The 20801-nt window shown below is 35.9% G+C and overlaps 1 protein-coding gene across 1 annotated transcript in view; it reads right to left on the reverse strand.

Annotated features, from left to right (window-relative positions):
• LOC121728651 (glycine receptor subunit alpha-1) overlaps positions 1-20801 on the reverse strand; it is a 75881-nt gene that overhangs the window by 49725 nt on the left and 5355 nt on the right. The window contains exon 2 of the mRNA XM_042116875.1: positions 9770-9868. Within this exon, the coding sequence (XP_041972809.1) occupies positions 9770-9813 (44 nt within the window). The 5' untranslated portion in view covers positions 9814-9868. The remainder of the gene's footprint in view (positions 1-9769; positions 9869-20801) is intronic.

The following is a 20801-nucleotide window of genomic DNA, read 5'->3' on the forward strand; positions in this document are numbered from 1 at the left end:
AGCAGCACTCTTTTTTTGACGTCCAGTCGGCACGTGCCGCACGTTGACAATTTAATCTCATAGAAATGATGTTCGATCATGCTTGTGTAAGTGTGTAGGTACACATATTTTTCACACAGATGAAAACCAATTTCGGTTACGTTTGACAGCTCGAGATTGTTGCTCTATTCCGTTAGGTATATTAACTTTATGCCTGAAACACAATTAACATCAACAACCGTTGAGACGTCAGTCGTAGTTTGTTATGGCGGGTTTACATTATTCCAATAACCAATCCACTAATCCAATTAAGCACTGGATTTTTACTATAATAATCTAAACTGCCATTGGAATGCACTGAATTGCATGATAGTGCGTTCTTTTCATTATTTCAGTAGCAACCCAGTACTGCATTGGATCACTGGGTTGGAATTATGTAAATCGGCCATTACGAGTTTAAAAGCGCTCCCATTATGTGCGTGTCACAATATAAAACTCGTAAGCTGACATAAAATTATTATTGTATCCGCAAGGCGTGGCCATATCTACAAAAGTTTATTGTAATGGCGCTTCTTTTCTTTTAAGGCCTGTATTCACTATGACTAGTAATAAGTGCAGGTGATTATTGCAGGTGATTAGTAATCAGGAGAAAGTAAGTGTAGACACTTAGAAAGTGAGTGATTAGTGCAAGTCTAATCACTTATCACGGCGAGAGATCAAGGCTCAGGCGCAGGACCGACTTTTTACATGCCCATCCGACGCATGGGTCATCTTACTTGTCAGACAACCATGCAGGTGATAACTTGGAAATAACATGCTTCCAACGCGGGAATCCAACCCACGACCTTCGATTCAATAGCCACGCACTATAACCTCTGAACCACGGAGGCGGCTGACTATATTATACGACAAACGAAGTCAATAATGGGCAATCCTAGGCAAATATGCCTCACACTCGCCTTAACACAGACGAAGACAAAGATATCTGATATCTAGGTAATATTATAAGTAAAGTTACTTTTACGCATTCTACAGGGTGTAACAAAAATAAGTGATAATACTTTAGGGTGTGTACGTGTTCCTTGTAGAGAGTTCACTGTGAAAGTAGCAGCTCTGAAAGACGAAAAAAAAATTTCAGTTTTGTATGGGCAAGGGCCCCAGCGTCACTAGTTTCTCCATACAAAAGTGAAAAAAATTTTTGGTCTTTCAGCGCTGTTACTTTCACAGTGAATTCTCTACAAGGAACACGTACACACCCTAAAGTATTATCACTTATTTTTGTTACACCCTGTATACACGCATATAATACTATCTTATATCTTTAAACGAGCAATTCTTGTATATATATAATAGGAATCTCGGAATCGGCTCCAACGATTTTCATGAAATTTAGTATAATATAGGAGGGTTTCGGGGGCGATAAATCGATCTAGCTAGGAATCATTTTTATAAAATGTCATTCTATTCGTGTTTTATCGAATACCGAGCAAAGCTCGGTCAAATAGCTAGTAATACTAAAGATACAAACGGAGTTGTGGACGTCATCTAAGGTTCCCTCGGCGTAACTTGGCTGTAGCGGTCATTGACTCCCTGTCAAAAACTTGTCATTTTCTATACAAAGCCGCGATTGATAACATCTGACACCTTATTGTCAATCGCGGTTTATATAGAAAATGACAAGTTTTTGACAGGGAGTCAATGACCGCTACCGCCCAGTTACGCCGAGTGAGTACATATTATTATGATGTCCACAACTCCATTGCGCCAAAGTCTTTTGCGCGGGAACCGTACTTTTTCCGGAATAAATAATATGTTTTGTCCTTTCCCGGGACTCAAAGTATCTCCATACCAAATTTCAGAATAATCGGTTCAGCGGCTTGGGCGTGAAAAACAACAGACAGACACACTTTTTCATTATAATATAAGTATGGAATCACATAACAAACATTAATACTTCCATCGATCGCCCTTAACTAATCTGTGGTACAATGCAGCTATTATGTAATTTATTTATCAATTTCCTCGAAGCAGACTGCGCCAAAATTTGCGCCATGACAGTGGCAAGGTGAAGGCGAGCCCGTGACATGCTGATAAGGTTCAGGGCCAAGGGCTCAGGTAATCAAGATCTAGGCTTTCCGACCTTTGTATTACCTAGAAAATACGCGCAAGAAAAAAGAAGATTAATTACTGTAGTCGATCATTAATCGTTTTACGGTAGGGATTACTACGAAATGATAATAATACTAAAGTTACGTACGGATATAAGAATCTGAGTACTCTAAATGACATTGCCATAATAATATATAGAGATTTAAGACACAATTAAGAAAATCTGTATTTTTTCCTTGGGATCTTCTCAAGGAAGAAAATACAGACTTCTCAGAGAAAAAATGCAGGAAACACGACTATGGTTACACGGTCAGTCTGGCATCAGTTCAGTCAATCAGTCTCAGATTGACGCCAGAATGATGGCTGAAAAGTACATAAAAAATTATCAATCCGCCAATCACACGGTTACACGATCATTCTGCCATCATTCTTGACCAAACTAATATCCTAAGATCCGACCGTAAAATCCTGCATGAATCGTTTTTTTCGATCAAATATATTTTAAAATAATCTTTAGAACGTATAGAATGGATTAATGTTGGGTTGCCTTGTTAAAAGTAGCCGCAAGTACCTCAAATTGAGCAAAATGAAAGCCCGTAATACTGAAGAGTTTGGACTTGTAGAGTTATTAAATAAAAACGACTTATCTCCTCCGACGCATCTTTATTAATAATTAATCTCACTTAAAATTATTACTTAGCTTATTCTACTTGGGTGGTACAATAATTATTAAGAAGTTACGCCACAATATTCGGAACAACGTTGGACGCATTGGGAAATAAGCATAAAGTTAATATCATACATTAACTATACCAATACTATACTATAATATATTATAGCATAGTATTAGAATATACTAAGATATAATTATCACACTTCAATACAAACTTGCGTGTATTTAATAGAAAAGTAAGAGAATAATTAAAAAGGAATGACATTGAGGAATGACAGGACAATACGCATAAAAATAAAACGCCAGTTAAATAAAAATAGCAATCTTGCGAGTTCTCGACGTCCTCAAATAATGCCAGTCATAATAATTGTAGGCCTGAACATATTTTGTCATATACAAAAGTGATGGCAACCCCAGTTTCCGGCTATCGTGCAACTGGCAACCATGGATATTCATGTACAATATGCATTAAACTTTAATTTGGTATCAAAATTATTAAAAAAATCGATGTTTCAATTTTGATGAAGAACTATGTCTGTTTACGGGCTGGCAACCCTAGGTTGCGGCCGACTTAGAGCTGGCAACCATTTATACCTTATTTTCTCACGTCATTTTCTTTCAAATGATGTAAAATTTACTGAAAAAAAATATACATGCAAATTATGTATTTATCTCATGAACATTCAACTTAATTAGAGGTACTTGCGGCTACTTTTGACAAGGCAACCCAACATTAATCCATTCTATACGTTCTAAAGATTATTTTAAAATATATTTGATCGAAAAAAACGATTCCTGCAGGATTTTACGGTCGGATCCAATACTATAATGGACTGAACTGATGCCAGACTGACCGTGTAAACCCTTTTGAAAGCATAATAAGAAATCTTTGTGTAATTCAAGCACATATAGACAATAATGTAATTATTTTAGCCACCTGCAATAATGTATTAGCCGAAATGGTGCGCTGCCATTTATCATAATATAAAGCGTATTGGTCTTTATTGCGATTTTATTGGTGACCTTTGCACCTGTATAATGCGTGTGCTAAAATCGACGACAGCTGGTATTATAGTAACAAAAATATTATGATCTTAAGAGGATACACCAGGGGCTAGAGAAATGGAAAAAAGGTAAGTGTAATATCTATAGCTGTCTCCCTTACCTCAAGCCTATACCACAGAACGCGATAGAGACAACTGCAGAAAATCAACAATTCGTTGTTCCCTGATTCCTTCTCCAAAACTTAACCGATTTTAGTACTTTTTTCATTAAAGATTAAAGAAAGGCTTGAGCTGTGTTAGTATGTTTTGCTTTTTTTTGTATAATCTAGCCAAATCTGTTTTCTGGACGTTTGAACACAGCGGAAAATTCGGTCTTTTTTGGGTTTTTGAACGTTCATATCTTATTTAATAATTAAATTATGAAAAAAGACGACAAAAAAATTATAACTCTACTAGCATTATCCAGGGAGGAAACAGGGGATAACGTTTGTATGGAAAAAAGGGCGGTGTGGACTCCTCCTAAGGTTTTAAATAGAATAGAGACGTAATGATCAATTATCATTAATTTAATAATGATTTTGACATAAACGCCATAAGTTCAAAACCCTTTTATATTAAGCATATCTAAAATGCCCGAAAGAGATGCACCTTTATGGTAGACCTTCAGGTTTTTTAATGAAATAAGGGGGCAAAGGAACAAACGGGTCACCTGATGGAAAGCAACTTTCATCGCCTATGGACACTCGCAGCATCAGAAGAGCTGCAGGTGCGTTGCCGGCCTTTTAAGAGAGAATAGTGTAGGGAAGGGAAAAGGGTAGGGGATTGGGCCTCCGGTAAACTCACTCACTCAGCAAAACACAGCGCAAGCGCTATTTCACGCCGGTTTTCTGTGAGCCCGTGGTATTTCTCCGGTCGAGCCGGCCCATTCGTGCCGAAACATGGCTCTCCCACGTCAATTTATCGTCGGTGTATTAAACGAAATATAATTATTGCCCTACTGAAAGTAAAACTTATGTTCACCCTACTAAACGCAAACTCTACCATACATAAATATTTTTTTCTCGAGTATAATAATATGATTATAATTAATAATTCTCTTTTTGCCTTAACAAAGTCTGCACTTATGGCCGATTTACACGGGTGACTAAAGCTGCACGATTTCCGCCGCACGGCGAAAATCGACCGTGTAAATGGCAATTCGACTACGCCGCATGCGGCTAAAGTCGCAAGCCCCAAAGTCGTGCGGCCAATGGCCACGTGCGGCTGGTGACTAAAATCGACCGTGCAAATGCTCAGTCGCAAGCGATCGCTTGCTGTGAATACTACTATTGACTGGTGACTTGCCGGGTGACTAAAATCGACCCGTTAGTCACCCGTGTAAATCGACCTTTAAACTCTGGATTATGTACCCAAATTATCCAAAGTTAATAATATTATTGCAAGGATACTCATAATTACTCTTAGCCCAAAAAATATTTGGTGACTCAAGGTATAATATAGTAATAGCTCCCACACCGGTTTCGGTGACGATGGCCGGTTTAATTGAAACCAGGCCAGCTACGCAGGAGTAATTTTATAGTGCTTAAGTGTGTGCGCAGTACACAATTAGAGCACTCTCTATTCCTTTACTCTCATAACCCAGTGGGACGGAAGACCGACACGACTGGCGAGAGATCAGGCGCAGGACCGACTTTTCACATGCCCATCCGACGCATGGATCATCTTACTTGTCACACAATCAGGTGATCAGCCTGCATTGTCCTAACCAAACTTGGAAATAACAATATGTTTCCAACGCGGGAATCGAACCCACGACCTCCAAGTCAAGAGCCGCGCTCTATACCACTAGACCACGGAGGCGTCCAAGGTCGTTGGTCAAGGTATAGAAGAATATAAGAAAGGTCCTTTAGGTCACCCTTAAACAATAGAAGACGTTTCACGTCTTTCTACCCTCAACGTTAAAAGTCTTCTTTTGTTTGTATAGTAATTGATGTGTATAGTGAAGCTAGATAAATTCTAGTCAGCTTTCGTACTTTATATTATAAACAACTAATTATTATTATCTGAGTGTTTACTAGACTAATCTGCGAAATATTTCTACGTATTATATAAAATTATTGCCAAACTGCTTGGAAGCGGCTGACACAATTTTAAGTGCCAATTGACTATTGAGCAGCGGGGCTAAAATGGTCGCTTTGAAGAATCATGATATGAATCACAATATGATTAATTTTTCTAAAATCGCAAAATGCAACTCTGCTTGCAATTTATTTCTGTATTTTTGTACTAGTTTGACATTTGTCAGTTTGACAGTTTTGACAATTCATTTGCTGAATTGATTGAGAGGAATTGCTAAATGTGACCATTTTAGCCCCGCAGGGCCTCTATCATGAGCTCCCTTATACTGACTGTATAAGGACGTAAAGTGAATGGATTTGAAGTCTGAGAATCGGCCAATATCTATTTTTCACACAATTTTTTAAAATAACATTTTGATTTTTTCTTTTATATGTTATCGTTCTATACGATTAAACGGTAATATTGGTAATAACTAATCAAAATAACATTTTTTACATTTGCCGGGCTTGTTAGTATTGGAATGCAAATGGTGGCCTACGGAAACAATTCTGCTGGCCATACAAACTTAGTTAATTGCTGTTTTCCAATGAAAATATATATAAGACTAAACATACGTCGAGGCTTACATAATACACATTGAGGAAAAACACGCACTAAAACAACACAATATTCTGCGTACATATGGGGTAAGTTCCGATATTTAACCCAGTGTTTTTACACTGGGTACGTGACGTTAAGAATCTAGTACGTACGTCAAACTATAAATTAGTTAAGAAATAAACTTCAATGCATTACATGCATTAAAGTTTATTTCATATCTAATCTATGCATTGGAGTTTGCGACTATGTTGGGATATCATTTTAATAATTCGCACTTGTCTCACTAGTGGTGTGCAGTGCAATATGGCCTCGTGTACCTACATGACGTCATGACAATATGAATACTGGGTTATATTTCGGAACTGACATCTATTCAACGTTTCTGAAAAGGACGTTCCACCTCGTCCAATGTTATAATATTACGCATTTATACGAACTAGAGTTCGCCCAATGGTCGAAATTCGACCTTAGTTTCAAGGACATTAGGGCTACTACCTAGGTATATTTTGTAAAAGAATATTGACGTTATCATATAATTTTTTTCAACTCTTGTCTCTGGGACCCAGGTGATCTCAGACTGGCGGTGTAAGCATTATAGTAGCTAAGATTCAATAAAAAAACTATAATCCATTTCCAATTTGTCAACTTGTTATCAACAGACTTCAACCATAAATAAAAGAGTATAATTCGTATGTATAGGCTTGTCATTCAAAAATCTGTCATTTCTCATGTGTGTGTATTGTAGTGTGTGTAATGTTTTATTTGTTAAAAAAAATGTATGATAAAAGCATAATTTCAAAATAATATTAGCTCGATGCACTTCTTCACCTTATTAACTATAACTGTGCAAAATTTCATTCACCTACGTTTACGCATTTTTCGTCAAAAGGGATACAAAGTTTTTCGTTCTCGTATTAATATATAGATTAAGTACGTTGTTTTAGGACACTTTAATAACAAGGAAATCATCGCCAGAAATGGTTTTCGCGAAATTGTTATAATTTTCCTCATATTATGTCCTCAAATGAAATAGAAAGGAGAATTATGCTCTTTTTTTGAATCGAAATCGAAACATAACTAAAAGGAAAATAATTTTTTTTTTGGAGTTTGGTTCTCTACATTTTTGTCAGTCATTTGAAAGCTAAGTCTAGTCTAGGGTATTTAGAGTGGCAGGTGCTTTGATTATAGCATAGTATAGTAAGTCTGTTCACATACGGCACTCCTACCGCGGGTCATGGATGGACCAATAATTCAAGTGACTACCAGCGATGATTGCCCATCATCGACAACGATCGTTCGCTTTACAATATTGTTGGCAATGATTATTATCCGTTATGGCTCATGGGGCCTCTAAGGGTCAATTAAGACCTTAACGTGACGAGGCGAGGCGAGGTGCGGCATAAAATTGTATGGATTTGACAGATTTCAATTGCTTGAGACGTCTTGCGAATCTGACAAATCCATATAAATTTAGAAAATATGCATCTATGCGTCACGTTGCGGTCTGAATTAACCCTAACATGTAGACAAAGGGAAAACTATCTTCCTAATTTCGCAACGTAATTGCGTCGTGGTAATGACAACCAACAAGTAATTTAGCCTCTATTATTTTTATTCTATAAATAGCGTTCGCGTGCATTTCATATACAATCGATGGTGTCGCCTTGGCCCAAATTCAACCTGACGTATATGACTGTCTAGTGTGTATTAGGGCTAATATCGTATGCATGTTTAATCGATACTCAAACAAGTGGAATTGCTACAAAATTGCAATTTCTTTAGTCAATATTGCTCGCGATTTCGATAAAAGGGGTATGATTTCTAAATCTATAAATCTATACATCTATATTCTATACATATAAATAAAATTGGAGTGTCTGTTTGTAATATTGAAAGAAACGTTTTTTATTACATGCATATGAATGTATATACGCTACATACACCAAAACAACATTTTTTACAATTTTTGTCTGTATGTCTGTCTGTCTGTTTGTTCCGGCTAATCTCTGAAACGGCTGGAGCTATTTTGCCGGGACCTTTTTTGGTAGATAGCTGATGTAGTAAGGTGTAACTTAGGCTACTTTTTAACCGACTTCCAAAAAGGAGGAGGTTATATTTTACTTTTTTCATATCTGTTAGCGGACTATCCATCTTTGTTATTATACTATGTTGACGCGGACGAAGTCGCGGGCAACGGCTAGTACAAAATAAGAACGCTGAGTGTTTCTAGAACTTTTTCGGTAATATTTTGGTTTGTTTATGTTTGTTTTCAGTCACTAATTTTCAGTCATTATTTGTAAGAAGTGATAGATAATGGCCCTTAGGGCACGTTCAGACGTGTGCGTGCTCTGCGCGTGTTCTACTATAATAGCGTATGGGAAAACACGCGCGCAGCCTGCACGCTGGTTCTACGCGGGTTCAGCGCGTGCCGCGCGCGTGTTTTCCCATACGCTATAGTAGAACACGCGCAGAACACGCGCAGAACACGCGCACGTCTGAACGCGCTCTTAGGGGGAAATCACACTGGCGCGGGTTGTGCGGTGGCCACGTGATCATATTATAAGGTTTCGATTCAGACAGTGTAATAAGGCGTTAAGCTTGTCTCTCTCTTTTTTATACGAACACATAAAAGCGTTAGTTTTATTTTTACTCCGACGAAAACAGCTAAGTGTTACAAGATTGGCGTGTCCAGTCCAGTGTGATAAGGCCTTTATAGATTTTCAAGTTTTATACTAAAGTGTCTGAAGAAATTGAATTAATCTGAAGTTCAAGGCTTCTGTCACTGGTTACAAACGAGCGGCTATAACAAATGACTTATGTGAAGGGCAGATTAAAGCTTTGTTCAAACAATGATGAATTAGATTTTTTTTACGTTTGTTTAAGGTTGGACAATTAATTGACTTTATGAATTAAAGGACGTTATGGTAATTTTTCAATAAAGGCGTAACAATACTGATCCCTCAGTATAGTTACGCCCTTATATCATGAGCAAAGTTTCTATGCAATGCTAGAAAAATAGCATCCCTCTCTGTTCACACCCATTATTATCATCTCACAAGAATTCGAACAAACAAACAATCTCATTTCATTTTAATACGAGTAAATGTTAAATATTCTTCTCTAACTTCTCCACGTTGGCCCATCGTGGACCAACGTTTGTAGACAGGTATATATTTTGTCTATGATTGGCCATTATCGACACACACAATCTTAAAGGCAATCATGGCCCAACGTAGAGAGAGGCTATTATGAAATCCATTAGCTAAGCAAAAAATGAAAACCCAACTCTCCGGATTTTTATAAACAATATGTCGATATTACTCACCATATCAAAAAGAAGATTGTGGTGCGCCAGACGCAAGGAAACATTTTCTACGGAGGCAGGCTATGGTACGAGGCGTCGCAGATCATTCCTCCTTTGTGTCTGTAACCATAAATAAAAACTTGAGAGGTGTCAAGGGACACCCGAATGGAACGAAGTTATTTCTTATGTTCAAAAAACTTGTGTGCATATACATTATACAGTATACACTCAAAAAAATCATTATAAAAACGCCATCTAGTTGACGCACTAGAATACTATCAACGCCCTCTGCCCCTACCATGCAGGTACTAATAAATAAGTGTCGAGGTCAAAATATATCGTCGTGTCTAGCCCACGGTCTAGCCTCCTTTACGCCGAACGCGCGATAAGGAACCTCAGAGGCCAAAGCCGAGTTAAACCACATAGCACCAAATGCGTGGTGCAACACGAATTCACCTATTATTTTTATCTTTATATGATTAGTAAATAATAAAATAAATTTAATAGGTAATTCTAATGAGGGTCGGTAATCACAATGAGAAAAAAGTTAAACAAAAATCACTTACAAGCTACTTTTTATGAAGCAGATGAATCCAAATTTTTTAGCAATACTAAATGACAATGAACTATTGCTAAGAATATTCTATCATGTTAGCTTTAAAGTATATAGCTTAAAAATGTTAGCGTTAGCGGGGAAAAGCTACATTTTAATTAAAATCGTTTGGTTTTTTAACCGGCTTCAAAAATGGAAGTTATCAATTATTAGTATATATTAGTCTACAGGATGTAACAAAACTAAGTGATTATACTTTAGGATGTATATGGGTCCCATATACAGTGTGTAACAAAAATAAGTGATAATACTTTAGGGTGTGTACGTGTTCCTTGTAGAGAGTTCACTGTGAAAGTAGCAGCGCTGAAAGACAAAAATTTTTTTTCACTTTTGTATGGGGAAACTCGTGACGCTCGGGCCCTTGCCCATACAAAAGTGAAAAAAAAAATTCACTTTTGTATGGGCAAGGGCCCGAGCGTCACGAGTTTCCCCATACAAAAGTGAAAAAAAATTTTTGTCTTTCAGCGCTGCTACTTTCACAGTGAACTCTCTACAAGGAACACGTACACACCCTAAAGTATTATCACTTAGTTTTGTTACACACTGTATAGAGTTCGTTTTGAAGGTACTTAGCCCTGAAAAAAAATTTTTTTTCACTACCCATACAAAAGTATGGACAAGCGCCCCAGCGTCACGAGTTTCCCCATACAAAAGTGAAAAAAAAAAGTCTTTCAGCGCTGCTACTTTCACAGTGATTTCTATATACGGGACATATACACTATACAGTCCCTAAGGTATTATCACCTAGTTTTGTTACACCTTGTATAAGCAACACATACGCACCCTAAAGTATTATCACTCAGTTTACTACACCTTGTATATAATCAGCGTCTGAACAAATGAACAGGTACGAAGATACTTTCAGCCCTGGAAAGTACATAATTATTAGGATAGTTTTACTGCTAAAAGTTCCGGCGAGCAAGTTGTGGGCAACATCTATTTATCTATGTAAAAATATCACACAACAATAAGAAATATCGATTCTATCGGTCAGTAGGACGGTTGTTCTGTATCGATTTATCGCTATAATATTAACGAGTTCACTCGTTTTGTACTTTACAATATATAGCGAAGGGGTTATCGTTTTATATTTTTACTAGACATTCCGCGTGACTCTGTGCATATTTTCATAAAAATATGTAGCATAATTATGTCCCTCCCTGTGATATACCCTATAGGCGACCGATTTTTATATAACTTGTGCCAAAATACATAAAAATCAGCTCAGCAGTTCGAGAAATTAGTGCGATCAAACGTTTTACTAATATAATAATAATAGATATTTATTATATTTATTTCGCCATAACATGGGAAGGAAAAACGTGGAAAAACTAAGCCTAAAGGGCTTAAGCCTGACAGGGAGAAATAATTGAGAAGTGTCCCATATTAATATTAGAATTAGTTTTCATTAGTGTGTCCCTGTATGAACACACTAATGAAAACTAATTCTAATATAAAATACTAATTCCCTACGTATAAAAGGTCATGTCTAAAAAAATGCTATTTTGCTAATGCTATACGTAGGGACCGTCGAATTAGTTTTCATTAGTGTGTTCATACAGGGAGAAATGATTGAGAAGTGTTTATGGTGATATCACCATAAACACTTCTCAGAAATGAGAAATGATTGAGAAGTGTTTATGGTGATATCACCATAAACACTTCTCAATCATTTCTCCCTGTATGAACACACTAATGAAAACTAATTCGACGGTCCCTACGTATAAAAGGTCATGTCTAAAATAGCATTTTTTTATTGCATCATGCACTTTCCATGTAATCAGACGCATATATTATTAATGTTAAGAGGATACACCAGGGGCTATAGAAATGAAAAAAAGTACGTGTAATATCTATAGCTTACCCTCCCTTACCTCAAGCCTATACCGCAGAACGCGATAGAGACAATTACTACAGAAAATCAACGATTCGTTGTCCCCCGATTCCTTCTCCAAAACTTAACCGATTTAAGTACTTTTTTAATTAAAGAATCTGTTTTCTGGATGTTTGAACACAGCGGAAATTCTGGCCATTTTTTTGGGTTTTTGAACGTTTATATCTTAATTAATAATTAAATTATGAAAAAAAGAAAACATGAGGCCGTAGATATTCAAGAAAAAAATTATAACTCTACTAGCATTTTCCAGGGAGGAAACTTTTTTCCATACAAAACGTTTGTATGGAAAAAAGGGCGGTGTGGACTCCTCTTAAATTAGAATTAATGAAAACTAATTACTATTCCCCGTGACTTCGGTTGCACACAGGAATCGTATATTTCTCACCGATAAAAAATAACTCATGTCTTTCCTTGTAGTACTTTACATTTTTGTACCAAAAATCTAAATTTGTAAGAATTTATTTTAACACATTGAGTTAAGATGTTTTAGTCTAGGTACAACGATGATTATAATTAAAATTTTACTGTACCTTTTACGCGATGTACAGTAGCTTTTGTCCCGACAGTCTCGTGCTCTTACCTAATATAATTATTAGGTAATATTACGCGAATTATTATCATCAAATTGATCCAGCATTTTCGAAGGCTATTAAGCTAAATAATACAAAAAAAAGTCTAGATAAGCATATTACACAAGTTTTAAGTAAAAAGTTTAAAACGTTAAACATTGTTTAACTAGGTTCTTGCTTTAAACACATTTTTAATCTAAAAGCTTTAAACGCCTGCATTAAGGGAAAAGCAAATGTTTTGGTTTGTTTTAGCTGAGTGGAATAGGCAAGTTTTATTTTATTTTTCTCATGTTCGGCAAAGCTACTGGTAAACTAAATAAATATATTTTCAACTACATATGATATTAATTATTATTAGAAAGATAATCGCTTCAAGTAATAATAACAAGTCGCAAAGAAAAAAAAAGAAAAAAAAACATGTTACTAGCCGCGGTCAGATGCCAGTTTGAATTAAACTAAATATCAATAAATATTTTTAATCAATTTCAAGAAAATATGTAGTGATAATATTATATCAATTCAAAATTCAAATCCTGAGGTTTCAATAGTTCAAATGTCAGGTCCCCTACGAGTATACCAACTAGCACCATCTTGTTTCCATCTAAATAGCCGAGACGAACGAACAAGCCGAAACGGAAAATCCATACTAATATTATAAATGCGAAAGTGTGTCTGTCTGTCTATTCGTTTGTCTGTCTATCTGTCTGTCTGTTACCTCTTCACGCTCAAACCGCTGAACCGATTTTGCTGAAATTTGGTATGGAGAATGGAGATACTTTGAGTCCCGGGAAAGGACATAGGATAGTTTTTATCCCGGAAAATGTACGGTTCCCGCGCGATAAACTAATTTTGGCGCAACGGAGTTGCGGACATCATCTAGTCTATACTAATATTATAAAGCGGAAGAGTTTGTTTGTTTGTTTGTTTGAACGCGCTAATCTCAAGAACTACTGGTCCTATTTGAAAAATTCTTTCAGTGTTAGATAGCCCATTTACCGAGGAAGGCTATAGGCTATATTTTATCACGCTAAGACTAATAGGAGCGAAGAAATAGAGGAAAATGTGGAAAAATCTATACTTAATATTATAAAGCGGAAGAGTTTGTTTGTTTGAACGCGCTAATCTCAGGAACTACTGGTCCGATTTGAAAATTTATTTCATTGTTAGATAGCCCATTTTTTGAGGAAGGCTATAGGCTATATTTTATCACGCTAAGACTAATAGGAGCGAAGAAATAGAGGAAAATGTGGAAAAATCTATACTTAATATTATAAAGCGGAAGAGTTTGTTTGTTTGAACGCGCTAATCTCAGGAACTACTGGTCCGATTTGAAAAATTATTTCAGTGTTATATAGCCCATTTACCTGGGAAGGTTATAGGCTATATTTTATTATGCTATAACTAATAGGAGCGAAGAAATAGAGGAAAATGTGGAAAAAACGGGGGGAAATTATTTAAAAGAGCTTATTTGAACGCGCTAATCTCAGGAACTATTGGTCCGATTTGAAAAATTCTTTCAGTGCTAGATAGTCCATTTATTGAGGAAGGTTACAGGCTATATTTTAACACGCCAATATTAATAGGAGCTAAGAAATAGAGAAAAGAGTGGAAAAAACGAGGGAAATTATTTGAAAGGGTTTATTTGAACGCGCTAATCTCAGGAACTATAGTTAAGGATAATGATAATGAAATAGTACTTTTTGCTGATGACACTTCACTTATTTTTAAAGTGAAGAGACAACAGTCTAATTACGACGAGGTAAACTGTACTCTTTCAAAAATAGTACATTGGTTTAATGTTAATAATTTACTTTTGAATTCTACGAAAACTAAATGTTTAAAGTTTACTTTGCCCAATGTACGGCAAGTTCAAACCAATGTACTATTGAATGATGAGAAAATGAATTTGGTGGACACTACTGTATTTTTAGGTATTACACTAGATAGTAAATTACAGTGGGGTCCTCATATTGCTAAACTCGCAGATAGACTCAGTTCTGCAGCATATGCAGTCAGAAAGATTAGGGAAATTTCTGACGAAGACACTGCACGATTAGTATACTTTAGCTATTTTCACAGTAGAATGTCATATGGTATCCTTTTATGGGGAAACGCTGCCGATATTAATACTATATTTGTGCTGCAGAAGCGAGCTATACGTTCGATTTACAAAATGTCTACATTTGAATCTTTGAGAGAAAAGTTTAAGGAAATTGGTATTCTGACAGTAGCTTCTCAATACATTTTAGATAATGTAATACATGTTAGAAAAAATATATGTAAATTTAAAGCCAAAGGTGACATTCATTGTAGAAACACCAGAAATAAGTACAAGCTAGATTTGCCAGTGATCAGACTTAGTAAAGTCAGTAAATCTTTTAAAGGTCAATGTATACGCCTTTTCAATAAAATCCCAGAAAACGTTAAAAATCTTTCCATTAATAAATTTAAGAAAGTAGTCAAAGAGCGTTTGTGTGCCAAAGCCTATTATAAGGTCAAAAATTTTCATAAATGATGGCACATCTTGGGAGTAGGATGGCTGCTTACAAGGCTACTTCTACATTATTGTACATGACTTACTATGTATGTATGTTGACATTGTATAATTTTAAGTTACAGCATTGTAAATTTTATTTTAAAAGATTAATTTTTTTACCTCACTTTTTTTTGGTAAAAAAAGTGGGCCCCGTGCGAGTTTCTTACGCCGGTTCTTCTCGCCGGGATAGTTCCCGAACCGGTGGTAGGCACCGTAGCTAATATTAACATTCTGAAAGTATTTTCTTAAAATCTACTCAGAAATAAAACATTTTTTATTATTTTTTTATTTTTTTTTAACTACTGGTCCAATTTAAAAAACTATTTCAGTGTTAGTCAGCTTATTTATCGAGTAAGGCTATAGGCTTTATTTTATCACGCTAAGACTAATAAAAGCGAAGAAATAGAGGAAAATGTGGAAAAAACGGGGAGAAATTATTTGAAAGGGCTTATTTGAACGCGCTAACCTCAGGAACTACTGGTCCGATTAGAAAAATTATTTCAGTGTTAGATAGCCCATTTATCTAACAGGGCTATAGGTTTTTTTTTTTTTTTTTTATTCATTTCAAAAGCTTAAAAACGCTTTTTTATTATATATTTTTTATTCATTTCAAAAACTTAAAAACGCTTAAATTTTATCATTCTAAGACTAATATGAGTGAAGAAATAGAGGAAAATGTGTAAAAAAATGGGGGAAATTATTTGAAAGGGCTTATTTGAACGTACTGTAGCAATTTTTATGTTATTTGGCAAACATGAAGAATAGACCACGTGAAGGGGAATAGGCAATTTTTTGCGGAAAAATGTACGGTTGCGTGAAATTCCTAAATTACGCGGGTGAAGCCGCGCGGAACATCTAAATATTATAACGAAGGTTAATTCTGTATACTTATTGAATATTTTTGTACAATAATACTTGGGACGTGGTCTACTATGCTAACGCGGACGAAGTCGCGGGCAACAGCTAGTCTATACTAATATTATAATTCTGCAGAGTTTGTTTGTTTGTTTGAACGCGCTAATCTCAGGAACTACTGGTCCGATTTTAAAAATTCTTTTACTGTTGGATAGCCCATTGATCGAGGAAGGCTATAGGCTATATTCTATCACGCTAAGACTAATAGTAGCGAAGAAATAGAGGAAAATGTGGAAAAAACGGGGGAAATTATATGAAAGGGCATATTTGAACGCGCTAATCTCAGGAACTACTGGTGTGATTTGAAAAATTCTTTCAGTGTTAGATAGCCCATTGATTGAGGAAGGCTATAGGCTATATTTTATTACGCTAAAACTAATAGTAGCGAATAAATAGAGGAAAATGTGGAAAAAACGGGGGAAATTATTTGAAATTGCTTATTATATTAAGAACTACTGGAGCAATTTTTATGTTATTTGGCAAACATGAAGAATAAACCACGTGAAGGGACAAGGCCATTTTTGCGAAAAAATGTACGGTTTCGCGAAATTCCTAAATTACGCAAGCAAAGCCGCGCGGAACATCTATATACAATAAAATCGTAGGAAAGTCAATTCTGTACATTGCATATTTTTGTACTTATAATAAATAATACTTGGGATGTGAGCTACTATGCTAACGCGGACGAAATCGCGGGCAACAGCTAGTAATATTATAATGTACTAGAGGACGCCCGCAACTCCGTTGCGCCTTTGTTTATCGCTCCGTAACCGTACATTTTTCCGGGATAAAACTATCCTATGTCCTTTCCCGGGACTCAAGGTATCTCCATGCCAAATTTCAGCGAAATCGGTTCAGCGCTTTAAGCGTGAAGAGGTAACAGACAGACAGACAGACAGACAGACACACTTTCGCATTTATAATATTAGTATGGATAACATTTTGTCAAAAACTCAAAGCTAATTCCGAGCTGTACATTGCAATAATGTCGAATGACGAATCACCAAGTCTTGACTCTTCTGGACTCAATTTCTCGTCATACGTCCAAATAATAATTGAGACGGACGGAGTTATGAGAATCATAAAAACAAAGATTTTGCTAAGTACAGACATGCGACTAAACTAATTTCGATGAAAATCAATAATACGAGTTTCATAAAATTCATGTTAAGTAAACCTTAGCACGCGATCTAGAAATTCTAGAATATTTAGGACTCTTGACAGTCATAAAGGTATTCGCTAGTCTGATTATTTATAAAGAAAACGAATCAACGAAATCATACTTAGTCCTTTTTTTGTAAACAATTTTATAAAACTCAAGGGTGTGTATGTGCCCCTAAATAGTTTTCTGTCAGCTGTCTTTTTAAAATTATTGTATGGACAAAATCGTGACGTTGAAGCATTTCTCATAGAAACGTAGAAGTCAAAATAACCCATTCAATGCTGCTACTTTCCCAGTGAATATATAATCTAAAGATGACTTTCCGATATTTTCCGCAAGCGATCAGAGTCCAAGACCGACAAAAAATCAAATAAACTGTCACTCTAATATGACATAGCCTATATGGTCCATTTTGTACCGACATTGGTCTGGCGATCCATGCCACCGCTGCTTTGTAGTGGCGTAGAGCAAAATTAGGGTTTTCGTGCCCAAAGGGTAAAAACGGGACCCTATTACTGAGACTTCGATGTCTGTCCATCTGTCCATCCGTCCGACTGTGTGTCTCCAGGCTGTATCTTAAGAACCGCTATAGCTAGACTTCTGAAATTTTCACAGATTGTGACTGTGATATCTGTTGCCGCTATAACGGTACGGAACCCTTCGTGCGTGAGTCCAACTCAAACTTGGCTGATTTTTTAATTTTTGTCGGTCGCGGTCGCTTTCCGCCTTAATCGGAATTCGGAACGGGTGGTGCCTGAGAGTTGAGATACATAACAGAAATATCTTAAACTATTATACCTTTTTTTTGTTACATTGTATTTACTACATAGTGTAAAAGTCACTTCCCACTGTTTGTTCCTATAGCAGGGGTCACCAAATGGCGGACCGCGGTCCGCATCCGGACCAAGCATTCTCGAAAATGAACTTCGTTAAAAATAAATTTTGGTTTCGACTTACTGATGCACTTCTCCAAGATTTAATGTCAATAACTTGCACCAATTTAACAAACAAGCAACAAAAATTGGCACTTTTCTCATTGATATTGTAAATAAATACATTTTTTTACGAAATGTGTGGACTGCGAAGGTTATTTCATTTCTTAAAATGGACCCCGAGCGAAACTAATTGGTGATCCTTGTCCTATAGTATACTGTATGCTAAAACTACGCAACGATGCCTTTTTATGTTATAGACTGATTAATAAATGTTTATATGTTATGTAAATGAAAAAACAAAGTTTCAGTTAGATTAAGTATAAAATCGCGTGTTCATAAGCTTATATTTTTATGAGAGAAGAACAACAAAGAATATAAATTGTACTGACTGAGATTACGCAGTATTAAATTCTGTGTAGGGGCTGTAGGGCTCATAATGTTATTAACATAAAAATATTTATTTTTCAGAATACCATCCATACCACAGACATAGGTCGAGATAGATACCGCATGTGTATGTACTTCGCGTGCCATATCACGTCCCCAAACGACGAGCAATGCTCGTCTTTCGAAAATCTGTAATTTAGTCCGATATCGGAATCGGACGTCAATCGGAATTTTAAAAATGCCTAAATGCCTAAAAGTGCCGTATTGAGCTGTAGACATTCAAATAGAAACGTTGGCCTAGATAATGGACACGTTTCTTATCATCGCGTCGGTACATCACAGCAGGTAGGAAAAAAGTGGCACGCTCGTTTTCATACAAATGGAGCGACAACATAGACAGATAATGGACAGATAGACAGATAATACATATCTTGATCTATGTCTGTGATCCATACTGATATTATAAGTGCGAAAGTGTGTGTCTGTCTGTCTGTTACTTCTTCACGATTAATCCGCTAAACCGATTTTGTTGAAATTTGGTATAGAGATACTTTGAGTTCCGGAAAGGAAAATTTACTGTTCCCGCGCGATAAACGAATTTTGGCGCAACGGAGTTGCGGGCGTCATCTAGTTTTATATGCAAACTTGGTTTTACCCGCGAAATTGTACGAGAAAAAGCAGAAGCTGCAGGTTTTTCCGCTGTAAAAATCAATATCCTTCTACGAATAATCACGTTTAATTCTTTGTCTGTGGCAAATGTAATCATAATCGGACCAGCAGTTTTGGAGCGTAATTGTATGCAAAAAAACCTTTTCTTTTTCTTTTTATAACATACTAGTTCTTGCCAGCTTGACATAATCAACTTTGATCCTATTAAACCTGCGGTGGAATTTTTCAAAACTTTCAAATTTTTACCACAGTTTGATTGCCTGCATTTTTCTATTGAAACTTGGAAACAACATATTTTTCCAATTTCTGAAATTGAACCCACGACCTCGGAGTCAAAAGCCACGTTCAAAACCGTTAGACCACGAAGGCAATTATATAAATTCCTTATGACATCAGATATTTCCTGATATGAGGAATTTCCCCTGAAAAAATAGTCTTCGCAGTATATTCAATTGAATCTACTGATATTATAGATATACTTAGTAAAAATGTTAGGATATTCCTTGACTTCAAAGACTTTAGTACCTTTTGAAATGATTAGATAGATGGATAGATAAACCCTTTTTGCTAACATATAAATGGGTATACAAACAGACTTAAAATACTTAATAACTAAGACATTAATGTGGGCATGGGCGGCCTTTATATCGCTATAAGCGATCTCTACCAGGCAACCCTGCAAGGCAGGAGAGTTCACAAATAAATAGATAGCGGGGTAATTATAAGTCGAAATGGACTACATAAATTAATATGTACACTGATCCAATTGTTTAGGTTTATGCTACGAATTAGGATGTATAAAATATATTACTTATTATACATAAGGTAATTTAACCATAAATAAAATAAAGTATATACTTATATTACTAAATATATTAAAAATTTAATTTAAAAATATATTAATATTTACCGTGTGACTCTATTTCGAAGATGGCCATGTAGTTTTGATTTAAATATGGCAAGTGACCTTGAGTCAGTGGTGTAACTTTGTAACTTTGTAAGATATTTTTAACCGAACTCAACGTAACTTTAGATATTTTTGATTGTCATTTGTCGCCCTAGCCAAAGCCTTTTCACCTTCAAAAAGTTTTTAAGTTAAAATGTCACTCTTAGAACAAGTGTCACTGGCATTTGTCCAATTTTCACTCAATTTTAATTTGAAAATTTGAAACAAACGTTCTGCCAATTACGAGTTGATGTAACACTTAACGACTCAACTCTATTATTTAAAATTAAATGTCCCTTAAATAGCACCGGTTTAAAATTGGCAAGAACATGATAAGACATCATACATCATCATAAATTGAGAGCTTCTTATTTAATGCAGCTTTTAAACTCTAACCCCCCGTACTATAAATTTAAATACGACT

Source organism: Aricia agestis, chromosome 7 (genome assembly GCF_905147365.1).
Source record: "Aricia agestis chromosome 7, ilAriAges1.1, whole genome shotgun sequence".
NCBI classification, from domain to species: Eukaryota; Metazoa; Arthropoda; class Insecta; order Lepidoptera; family Lycaenidae; genus Aricia; species Aricia agestis.